The 12847-nt window shown below is 40.3% G+C and overlaps 1 protein-coding gene across 2 annotated transcripts in view; it reads left to right on the forward strand.

The window, feature by feature from the left end:
• Hml (hemolectin) overlaps window positions 1-12847 on the forward strand; it is a 113321-nt gene that overhangs the window by 70079 nt on the left and 30395 nt on the right. For both annotated transcript variants that reach the window (XM_069827250.1, XM_069827251.1), the window contains exons 41-52: window positions 506-686; window positions 788-954; window positions 1026-1175; window positions 1259-1406; window positions 2625-2902; window positions 4685-4883; window positions 4958-5065; window positions 5974-6309; window positions 8007-8140; window positions 9790-9918; window positions 10386-10600; window positions 11282-11481. In XM_069827250.1, coding sequence (XP_069683351.1) covers window positions 506-686; window positions 788-954; window positions 1026-1175; window positions 1259-1406; window positions 2625-2902; window positions 4685-4883; window positions 4958-5065; window positions 5974-6309; window positions 8007-8140; window positions 9790-9918; window positions 10386-10600; window positions 11282-11481 — 2245 coding nt within the window. The remainder of the gene's footprint in view (window positions 1-505; window positions 687-787; window positions 955-1025; window positions 1176-1258; window positions 1407-2624; window positions 2903-4684; window positions 4884-4957; window positions 5066-5973; window positions 6310-8006; window positions 8141-9789; window positions 9919-10385; window positions 10601-11281; window positions 11482-12847) is intronic.

Raw genomic sequence — 12847 nt, forward strand, 5'->3', positions numbered from 1 at the left:
AGAATTTCGACAGTAAATAATGTAATGAAAGGGGATACCGGATGATGGTTAGTAAAAGTAACATTAGTTAAAGACAAAAACTTGGCATACATCCAATAGTTTAGTAGAAATTGTTGTACACAGACAGACAAATGGCATGCCCAAAACCACTTTTTTAGTATTAGGATTGTTGAAAACATTTTTTTTACTTATTTAATGACACTGTATCAACTACGAGGTTATTTAGCATCGATGGATGATAGCAAGATGGTATTTGGCGAGATGAGGCCGAGGATTCGCCATAGATTACATGACATTCGCCTAACGGTTGGGGAAAACCTCGGAAAAACCCAACCAGGTAATCAGCCCAAGTTGGAATCGAACCCATGCCCAAGCGCAACTCTGGATTGGCAGGCAAGCATCTCAGCCAACTGAACTATGCCGCTGGCCTGATTGTTGAAAGCATGCATTGTGCAGTCTATTTTTTCAGCACAAGAACACTTTCTGTATATTGTGACGTCATCAGGTGTTCCGGGGTCCAGCAGACCACGAGACGCAGGTGACGCAGCAGTTCGTGCAGCCAGTGGAAGCGCGCTACATCAGATGGAACCCTCTGACTTGGCACAAGGCCATCGCCATGAAGGTGGACGTGCTGGGCTGTCGCGAACTGACCACCCCTACAGTGCCTACATCCTCTGCACGACCCGGTACGTGGCCTTCCAGCAAGGTTGATGATTGTGATAAAATGCAACATCTTTTTGGGTTTTGAATAATAAGCCACGGTCATGTGCTGTGTCATTTGTCGCAGAGATCTGCACCGACGAAATGGGGTTGGAGAACGGCATGATGGCGGATGAGCAGTTCTCTGCCTCGTCTGTGTACGACGACAGTGCGCGATTCGGGCCGGCACAGGCCAGAAAAGATGGCGAGACCTCCTGGGTGCCCCTGACCAACAGCCGCAATGAGTGGATTCAGGTAATGCGTCACGCTGACTCGAGTCACGCTACTCTAACCGACAGACTACTCATGCATCTGTTCCTGCGCAGTTTGACTTCCTGGAGCCGAGGAACTTGTCAGGCATCGTGACCCAAGGCAACCCCGACTTGGACAGCTGGGTCGAGTCGTATGCAGTGCATTACAGCCACGATGGCAAGGCGTGGAACCCCGTCATGGATGTCGCTAGAGGAGCTCCCAAGGTTAGGACTGTAGTGGGGGTGAGGCACAACTCACTTGGGCGAAAATGTTATTCGTGATGAAATTCGTGTGTCCTCGGTTGCAGGTATTCCTGGCCAACTACGACAGCAGCTCCCCATACACCAACACATTTGACAGGCTTCTGCAGACACAGTACGTGAGGCTCCTCCCCACGAAGTGGCACAAGAACATTGCGCTTCGGGCCGAGGTGCTCGGGTGCTATGAACCTTATCGTAAGTAGCTAGAGATTCAGTGCATGCTACGGAACTCGAGTGATCGTGAGGTGCTACTTGAGATCCATTCAGGCCGAAGTGCTGTTCAGTCTTTATACAAAGATTTCGATATCTCTAAATTTTTAGTTTGGATTTCTAAAAAGTGAATATAGTAAAACTTCTTTTATATTTTTCGCACTTGTGTTTTTTATACTTATTCGTTTTTTTTTCCTTGGAGTTCCGGAAAAATTTCTATACTTTCCATATTAATTTATTTGGGATATTCGTTTTTCACACATGCGGTCATATTTTAAACCCCAGAAGACATAAAATGTCACTTTTACGTTCCAAATCACTTGGCTTACTACTAAGAACGCGAACAATTGTGACAATTTGAAGTGTTATTTGTTGCTTAGGAGCAACAAGAGCAAGCAGTCCGAAATAACTGACTTTTCTTTTTTAAATAATCACATGTTATTAAATGAAGAACAAGGTACGCACTGTTCATTAAGTCGATTTCGTAATATTTTCTGGATTGGAGTTGGGAATGTAATATATCAGCCAGCTTGGGCTCTAAAAAGATCTTAACTTTCTTCAAGAAAATGTGTTACAAATTTGAGTACTGTATTATAGACTAAAAGATGGCTTAATACGAAGTTCTAAATTTCTCTTGTGGAAATTTTACTAAAATGGCTCATCTCGTGCCCCCATATAGCAGTCAAATGCTATTTCAAATGTTATTAAGTGTCCTTTCAATTGTACGTTTTTGTCACTTAGGTATGCGTTTTTTTCTTCAAACCCAATAAAAACTTATAAACGAAGTTTTACTGTAATTTTACACAAGGACACATGCAGTTGCATTGTTTCGATTATTCATAGGGCATGACTGTTTGTCAAAACACTTAAACAAAATTGGAATTCTTTCTTCACCACTTTGTTCATTGTGCAGTCTTCAGGAACAAATGGATCAGAATCAAGTTCAGCAATGTCCAGCCTTCTCTAAACCCACTGAGTGTGAGGAATATATGGCTTTATTACCAACAACTCAGCATTAGTTAACAAGCTTTTAAAAGCTTGATTTAATTTAATTAATAAATATAGTCTTTGAGTGCAATAGCACAGTGAACACAGTCAAATACATAAATAAGCATATGCTATTAAAAATTAGGTAATTAGTATTAAATGTAAAATGGATACACTGCATATTTATCATTACATTCTGAATGACTTGTTGTGCAGCAACCCCGGCCGTCACAGAGGAGGTGACCAGTCCTCTGCCGCCAGAGTGTGTGCCATGCCCAGGCTGGCAGGGTGAAGAGTCCATTGCATGCGCGTGCCCCGAAGGTCGCTTTTGGGATGGCACCAAATGCGTGACACGCCTGGAGTGCCCGTGCTATGTTGGACACGTCGCCTATGCTGTGGGCTCAATGTTCGATACCAAGAACTGCCAACACTGCATTTGCAAAGTGGGGGGCTCCACTGCATGTAAGGAAAAGGAGTGTCCTCCCTGCAGCCAGGTACTTTGCAAGCTCGGAGACATGCTACATGCTGTTGTCTTGACGACCATTTGTTGATAGCAGTCATAGATCACAGATGTCCACCGTCTTGTCTATGTCTGCTTTGCAGGAATGCTGTTTAGTCATAAGTGACAGTCAATATCATTCAGCTACTCTCCCATTTTCCACCAGATGTTACCATGTGTCCCTGGCTTCTTAAGTTTTGGCATGATTGGCACATGGAGTACCAGGACGTAACGTTTGCAGGGTGATCAATTCTGAAACGATTGAAATAAATGTGATTTCGTTCGATCGGATATGATGCGAACATGACCTTGAGTTGATGCCAGCATGGGTGGTGGCTCGCTGCGATGGGTGTGGGCAAAAATTCCTGGGCAGCGTATCTCGCGACGTCATGGCATCGTGGTCTAAGACATCCTGCCTAGGATTCGCGTTACGGAATGCGTGCTGGTTCGAGTCCTCATGGAGGAAGAAATTTTCTCATGAAATTTCGGCCAGTCTATGGGACCAGTGCCCACCCAGCATCGTGATGCATTTGGGAAGCTAGCGAAATCCCATTACGAAAGCCAGCTGTAACGGCTGGGGGGATCATCGTGCTAAGCACACGATACCTCCATTCTGGTTGTATGATCGTCCACTTCTACTTCGGCATGTGGACGTGAGGCCACAGCCAGCTGGTTGGTCATGGTCCTCCATGGGCTGTCGTGCCACAGATTATTGTATTTCGCGACTCTGATGTGCTAGTGCATTGATTTTAGTGCCAAGCGAAAGATCTCGTCTACATCTATCCATTAAGCCAGACGTATCCACGTAAAACCCAGTGCCGTGTCCCTGATTTTTTTTTTTTTCAAATTATTCTATCCTAATTTTTTAGCAGTGAAAAATGATATAGCAACAGTAAGCGAGAAAATGTCTTTCATTGACCATTGAAAACTGTTCCTGTCAGTGACTATGAAAGAATGTAATAATATAATTTATAGAATATTGAATAATAGGAGATAACACATTACCCAACATTTCTCATATATAAAGAATTTGATATATTGAACATCAAACAAAATTACATAATTATATATTGCGAAATTAATTCCGTAAAATAACGAACGATATTGGCTGCAATACAAGAAGGTAAGGATTTTATACCATACCCTCTAATTGAACCAAAATAAAACACCGAAGTATAGCTTAGATGTTGGCTAATAACTTTATTAAGTCAAATTCGGATTTGATATTATTAAATAAGAAAATATTGAAACTGATTAAAACGTATAATTATTGATTTATATTATTAATTCGCGTAACCTACCTAGGTAGCGTACATTTTACTGCATTATGTTCAATTTATTATTGATTTATCTGTTTATTGGTGCTTGCTTATCATTGTATTGTAGTTTGCTCACTTTTATAGACTTTATTGTATTTTGATATTATACAGTGCCGGTATATTATGCTTGTGTTATATGTATATCGTCTTCAGTTTACAAACAAAACACATTAGTAAAAAATATTACATCTGAGAAAAAAGGCTTATATAATGCACATAATGTATATGTATAAACTTAGAATTGGAAAATTAAATACACATAAAGAGAAACAACTTACTAAAAATAATATTTGAAGATTAAATTTTGCCAAGAGCTTTGAAAACATCTTTTGCTCAGAGGTAATATTTTTGACTTAATGTGTTTTGCTTGTAAGCCAACGATATGCTCCTCTTTGTATTATGTTCACTTTTTGTGTTAGTGTTCTATTTGGTATTGAATATCATTGCTGGACGCGCAGGGCTTGCAGAAGGTGGTGACGCCGTCCTGTGGCTGTGTGTGCAAGCCTTGCCCAACTGGTGCGGTGCTCTGCCCCACCAGCAACATCTGCATCAACGCGACATCGTGGTGCGATGGCGTGGAGGACTGCCCCGATGACGAACAGGACTGCACCACGACCACCACACCCCCGACGACCCCCATCACTCCAGTCCCCACCCGTGAGTACCAGATTCAGTGCTTGACACAGGGGACACGACACGACAGAGTCTAATGGAACTGTGTGATGTTGCAGAGCCGTCGTGCCCCGAGACGAAGTGTCCCCCAGGCTACGACGTGAAGAACCTGGAACACACGAAGAACATGGAGGACACTTCTGCCAAGTTCAAAGGCAGATTCAAAGGTATGTGTCAGCTCTGTTACTTATACAACGTTGCACTATCCAACAAGCCAATGATGTGTTGTGAAGACCGTGGATATGAAATGGCAGAACAATTGCTTAATGAGGATTACATTTCCGATCCCTTCCTTCATGAATGAAGTGAAATAGCCATGTTAGGGATGGAATAGGATTAGCAGACTCGACCTCACAGTGATCAGCTCAGAGACCTGGTAACTTTTCACCACCATGCTTGAAAAAGAAATTTGTAAGAATGTGATTTGGGATGTATTTAGGGTCAATAATTTCAAGGGAAAAATTGTTCCAGGACTGGGTATCGAACCCGGGACCTTTGGCTTAGCGCACCAACGCTCTACCGACTGAGTTATCCAGGAATTCTACCAGACACTGACTCAATTTTTCCCTTTATATCCACATACCTCAAAGTGGGCTGAACAATTTTTCCATTGAAATGATTGAAATCAGCTTCACAGGGAGCCATACCTGAAAGCTAGATTTGCGTATTTAGGGTGCCCTCACGCCCATGGACAAATAAAAAATACATAGAATTTATTTTAATTTTGATGTTTTGCACTTGCCTGAAAATAATGCAATGTTTTGCGTAACTAAAATTATAAACATAAATGAGGAGGTCAGAATGACAATGAAGTGAGTCATTTTCACAGAAATGAGTTGAATGTATTTTCATGTATAGGTGTTTTTAGATAGACTTCATTGTTCTTGTCTGTACACCGATTACAACCCTGATGTAGTTGTCTACAGCAATTTATATTCTGTGTTCCAAGTTGTTGTACGATTTTCCAAAAATTTTCCCTGTAAAAACTGTCGACCTGGGAAGTGCCCAGTCTGCCTATTTCGAAATGTGAGAATTGACAACCTGATAAATACGTAAAGCATGTCGTTGGATGCAGGGGTGAAGGGGAGCAGGGCTCGCGCCAACGGTGGCACGAAGAAGCTGATGCTGCCGAAGCCCCAGACGAAGCACGTGAAGGGGCCCGAGTGCCCAGAGTTCACGTGCGTGACCCGCAACTGCAGCAAGCCGCTGTGCCCCGAAGACCACGTGCTGCATGTGAAGTGGCGCCACCCCTGCCCGGAGTACACGTGCACGCCCATCGAGCGCCCCACCTACGCCACCTGCAGTTCCCAGGGCCGCAGTCTGCGCACCTTCGACGGCACCGAGTTCAAGCTGGAGCTGTGCAACCACGTGCTGGCCCGCGACCTCGACAACAACAACTGGGACGTTTCAGGTGAGCGCATATTCATATTATCTCCACTGGTGCAAAGAGCAGCATTGAGATGTAAGGTGGGGCAGTCTGGCCATCGAATAGGGATTATAAAGAATGGACACTTCGCGTCGGTACCTTTGATGTAGCCGGACTGATTTCAATGACCTTCAAGCCAGCTAGAGCGTGAGATTCTGCTTTCTCCCTGGAGTTGGCGCTGACATCACACCAGCTAGCAGTCGACACAGTGGAAATATAACACATATAATTAATACAGTTAGGTACATTATGTACTCAAATAAAATAAATTGGATCCATAAAATAATAAATCCGTCATTAACTGTAATGTCTAGACTCTAGAGTTCCTTTATAATGAGAGTTGAGACGTTGACCCCAACAACAATTAAAATATGTAATGATTTCATTGTACTGAAAATGGAAAAACAAAACTCTTATGAGAAGTGAAACCATATACCTATATTATATTATATACAAATATCAAACGAATTTGATACATAATTTTATAATATATTATTTTATTTTATAATATAATTTATTATATCTGAATATAAAAAAATTATTATTATTACTAGTTTGTCATTGAGAAATAAGGAAAAGCTGTTAACTTGAATTTATTTGAAGCAAAGCGTTACTGGATTATGCAATAAGGTAGGCGATGTTTAGATCCTGTGTCTCAACTCTATACTCAATTATTATCTTAGCGTATGCTCGATTACACTAACCTCTAGCGCTTAAAAGTGGAACTAAACGCTGGCGCACAGAGAAACAAAACACAGGAAAATTCGCTCAGTGTCCATTCTTTATAATCCCTATTCGCTGGTCTGGCAATCTGATCTTTTTGGCCGTGGGTTGCACTTTGAAGTCTGATATCATTAATGGTTTTGGTTTTTGTAGGTAAAAGGGCTTAACCCTTTCTTTTAATGTGACTTTTTTTGCTGCAATTAGTGTAATTATACATCTTGATTAGCATACACAACTTTTAACACTATCACTTCGGAATATAAAGTTTATATTGCTTTCACGTGTTAAATACTAGGTTACTACACAACTCAATTTCAGAACATACACACTTCTTAACTTCACGTTAAACTACACACGCCCCACAGGAAACACAATCAGAAGGCGCGAAGAACACCCAGTTCTGAGGATAGCTCACAGACTAAAACTAGTCAACAAGGTACTGTAACCTAGGAATATAAACTTTATATTACATAGTGTAATTAGTTAAAATTTAATTACAAAACGTGAAGATATGTTGCTTACATTCTTTCATATAAAATAACTAATAATAATGTATTAAAATTTAATTATAGCTATTTCCGAATTTTTTTTCTTTTGTGGGAAAAGCCCTTTACCTGAACACCGTCGATATGTTAAACCTGATCTTACTTCAGTATGAACAATGAGAAAAATAAAATTCTGATTGAACTCACACTGTCCAAAGCAATATAGCTACGTATTTTCTGTATTTTAAATGTTAATGCAATGAAGAAGTGAAACTAGTGCCTTCACAATGATCTCTCTCCTACATTGCATTACATATTCCTAGCTAATAACTTTGTAGTATGCCGCAAATTGGAAGATTTTTCTCACAAAAGTTATAAGATGCAAATCCTCTACATAAAGAAACATTTAATATTAGATTCGCTGGTAATATGGCCTAGGTATTTTACAGTTTGTTACGTTGTGTTGCCCTACAGTGTACAAGGACTGCCCCAGCAAGGCCTCCACCTGCACGACACATCTCCTCATCTTGCTGCAGGATCAGTATGAGATCCGCCTGCATCCCGACTTCAGCGTCCACTTCAACGGATACAAGTACACCGCCGAGCAGGTGAGTGCAGACAGTCTAGTGACAAGACGTGATGATATTCTGTGTGGTATTGAGCATTTCTTATGACAGAATCGCCAATAATTATTAATTTTAACATGAATAATAAATATTGCTTGTTGCTTTTTGACCCAGATTGTGACTCACGTCTAAAGCAAATAAGCAAATCATGGCTTTAAAATTTCATTTCCCTAAACAAGGCATGAATACATGGTCTATTGGGAAGCATATATGGTACAGTATGTCTGACATGATAATTGATGTTTCAAACTCCGTACATGTCACCAAAACGACTATTAAGAAAATGCACAATTATAAATATTTCAACTGAAATTAATCAGAGTGGGGACTATCACAAGAGAGGGGTCGTTCGGCTACAAGAATAGGAATGGTAAGCACAATAAGCCTCAGGCTGCAGTGTAAGTCTTCGGATTCCTTCTCCATACAAGAGAAAAAAAAAATCACTGTATTGTACCTTAGTTCAGATGTCTGAATTGCATATATTACAGTACTCATTAAAAACTACATATATGAAGGAACAAATAAAATCCAAAAGAATGTTACCTACAAGTAAATGGGACATAGCCCCTGGACCTTATACTAACTACATACATTACAAAAGCGTTCTTAGATCTCCATTTTGTTATTTTTAGCATTCTACAGTATATTGCATAGGCCTATACTACCCGTAGTCACATCATTATTACGAAAATAATATCATTAAAGGGCGGATTTATGAGATTCTTTTGGGAAATTATGATCAAGTATTTGAGCGCACACAATGTTTTAAAAAGTTGGCGCCACTCGTTATAACCTTCATGATAATATCTACACAGTTTCAGTCGCTAGAAATTGGAACTCGCTTCCGAGTGATATAAGGGGTTGTTGGACAATAACTTCATTTAGGTCAAAATTACATAAATTCTTACTTAACAGATTAATTGCTGATTAAAATTTGTTACTTATAATGAAATTAACATCTGTCCATTCTTATTATTATTATTATTATTATTATTATTATTATTATTATTATTATTATTATTATTAATTTCTCTAAATAGATTTACAAAATCTCTAATGGCAATTACATTAATATTCTCATTATAGAAATAGAAATATATATATTCTCCCTGTAACATAGTCCTAGTAAGCTTATATTAAATTAATTTTCATCATTTTACTAGCTATCTCAAATATTAAATTAATTATAATTCATTGAATTAAATTAGCTCATAAATTAAGTTACTACTTTACCTTATAGATTTATCTAAATTTAAATAAATATGTAGTGAAGAATATTGCTGGAGAACCTTTTAAATGTAGTGTAAATATTTGTAATTTAAATGTATGTATTGTATTGATTAAGGCTGGTTGAGTGGAAGAGAAGGCCTTATTGCCTTAACTCTGCCAGCGAAAATAAAACATTATTATTATTATTATTATTATTATTATTATTATTATTATTATTATTATTATTATTACACCTAATGCATTAGTGTAGTCTTGAAATGCAGGTAGTAAAATTCTTGAATTGCATTGGTTCAGTTATTATATTTGAGGAAAACAAGTTAACACTTGAAGAGTACTTCTCAAACGTACCTAAACTTTGCGACCATGTTGTAACAATTACTTGTCGTATTGTGCTGTCACAGTTGCGCAAGATTGGCTCAGAACTTCGGCGGTCCTTCACTCTGATGCGCATGGGAAGTGCGCTGGTGTTCCAGTCTCAGCGTTTCCGCTTCCAGATCATCTGGGACGGCCACGAAGACATCCAGATTGCTGTAAGTGTCAGTCCTTCTGAGCATATTCTGTTAATATTTTAGACAAAATATAGGAACACACTGTGGAATTGGTAAAAGTCAGGTCTTCACTAAAGATAACACAGGATAACTTTAATGGTCAAAGCTGCACCCTAACTCCTCAGCGTTGTGTATGTAACAGTAACATCAGTGGGCAAAAATCGTAGAGTCAGCCATTTTATTGGTATCTTATAAAATTAGACTTCCACAGTGGTTGAATTGTCGTTTCACATATCCCCCTACTTTTATAAATTCCCTGAAGCTCGTAAAGTGATGGCATTTTAAAAGGCTGGAGACATTCCCCGCCATAAAATAGTCCAAGTGCCTGTAACTGAAACTCTGTAATCAATATGAGCAGTCAGTCAGCTGTTTAACTTACTTATTTTCAGCTTATTGCATGTTTGGTTTGTTATTACAACAACATGGCTGCAATGCGTTTCTTTGTGCAGGTTCCTGTTACATCTGCTGGAGGGGTTGATGGACTTTGCGGTTTCTTTGATGGCAATCTGGCCAATGACAAGCTGAAGCCAGATGGAAGACTTGCCAGGACAACGACAGACTTCGGGAACAGCTGGGTGAACCCTAATCTGGAAGTAAGCTGCAAGCCATCACTGTGTCCCCCGGAACCAGAGGAGGAGGCCCGCAGGATCTGTGCCCTCGTCAGGTGACAACTATTTCTAGGTGTCGAAGAGTTCTGTCTCCTCCGAGAATAGCTGCAAGAATGTTCTATTAGTACACTTCGTTGCAGTCATTCAGAAGGATCTCTGTTTTCTCCACTCTCCGTGCTGTGTCGTGTTGCCATTGAGTTGCGAGGAAAGAGCCTGTGATTGGCCAGAATGAGCACAGTTCTTTCAAATAGTATACTCTATTGCGTAACTGCTGCCACCTAACATTCGGAATACACATGAATTAGCTCGGCAGAATGTGCCTTGAAATTGACAAATGCTTCCAGATAAATCCATATCTCTATTTCTGATCTATAACATAGCCTCTGGGTTCTGTTTTTCATCAATCCTTCTGTACAACACCTCGATGGTTGGGCTTTATTTCATCCCTAGTTCTTGTACCGCCCTTCATGAGAAAAGCAGGTAGAGAGAGAATCCTAAATTGATTAACTGCAATGGAGAGATCTGGAAGAATGTGATTTCAGGCAATTCATGATCTCCAATATTATTGCATAATGCATGCCCCATTTGCACGACAGTGTTCACTATTTCCGCATGAAGAACACACAGTGAATTTTCAGTGAAAATAGAAAATGTCTGATGCTCAAAATTTGCAGAATGATCTTTGAAGATATTTAATTCAGTTTGCCTGTTGTCTGATGAACTCGTGTGTGTTGCAGGGACACTCCCTTCTCGCAGTGCCGTGGGGTTGTGAACGAGGATAAGTTCGTGTCCCGCTGTGCCCAGACTGTGTGCTCGTGTCTGCAGGCGGCCAATGCATCTGCCTGTCGCTGCCAGGCTCTCCTTGCCTACGTCACAGAGTGTCTGACCGCTGACCGCAGCCTGGACCTGTCTTCCTGGAGGGTGCAGCACGATTGTCGTGAGTGTCCTTCCTTGCCTCTGTCTTGCTTTCGGGTGAAAACAGTCCTCGACCCGATTTTCTTCGTGGTTTAGTTTGTCTCTGGGCTTTGGTGAAAGGGAAAGCTGTTACGTCATCCTGCCAGAATCATCGCAGTCTGCTACTTGTGAAACTGTTAAAAGTTGTGTACAGCGATACTGCTACGTCACGTATTGGCAAGTCAAAACTGAAGGCAATGCTCATCGTTTTCTTCGACATCAAGGGCATGATCGTGGTTGAATGAGTACCTGAGGGTCAAACCGTCAGTCAGAAGTACTACTTTGAGAGTCCAACCAAACTGAGGAAGAAAAGATAGGATCTGTGAAAGAACAACTCATGCATTGCGCCATCTCTGTGAAGCACTTTTTTTTTTTTGCAGACAAACACATTCTTGTTCTCGAGAATCCTCCATATTCGCCAAATTTGGATCCATGTGACTTCTGCCTGTCCCCGAAAGTGAAAGCTGTATTGAAAGAAAGACATTTTCAGTCTGTAGAAGAGGTGACTGGTTGAGGAAGATGGCAGCACTGCTGTGAACAATGGAATATCTCTATGCAGCAGTGTACAGATGAGGGAGGGGAGTATGTTGAAGAATATTGAAAGTAACTTCTAATATTTTGGGAATAAACCACATTTTTCGCACCAGACCTGTTATGTTTTTATCTTTGAATAAACAATTCATCTTATTAATATGTCATCATATATAGAAAAAAGTTATGGGTGCGTTCAGAAAGCTGGTTGAATATTGTCTAGGCGCAGGTATTTGTGGGCTGGCTGCACTCCTCTGCTGTTGTACTAACATGCTGTTGGAAGACGTGCAGAAAGAACATGGACTGTTGCATAATATTACTGACTTGGCTGCTGGCATGTCGAAGAGTCGGTTACAAAAATAATAAAAGAAGACAAGACAGCTGTGCAGGCTAAGGGACGTTTGATTTTTTCTACATCGAAAGATAGATCGGATGAAATAGAGAATGATGATTTTTTTATAGAAGATTTTTAATTAATGAATTTTACACTGTTAGGAAGACTGTCTCTTACTCACTTACTTATAAATGGCTTTTAAAGAATCCAGAGGTTCATTCTGCCCTCACATAAGCTCACCCGGTCCCTATCCTGAGCAAGATTAATCCAGTCCCTAGCATCACATCCCACAGGAAGACTGTCCCTACGATTGGTAACTGACAAAGGAACAGGTCAGTAGCTACTACGTCACTATAGTGAAGATTAAGAAACAAGCAGGGATTGTTGTCACACTCACCGACTGGATTGCCATAGCCCTACTGTATTCATTACTAACGCGGAATCGCCATGTAATGTAATGTGAATAAATCCAATCATAAATGTC

The sequence above is a fragment of the Periplaneta americana genome, chromosome 6 (genome assembly GCF_040183065.1).
Source record: "Periplaneta americana isolate PAMFEO1 chromosome 6, P.americana_PAMFEO1_priV1, whole genome shotgun sequence".
Classification (NCBI taxonomy): Eukaryota; Metazoa; Arthropoda; class Insecta; order Blattodea; family Blattidae; genus Periplaneta; species Periplaneta americana.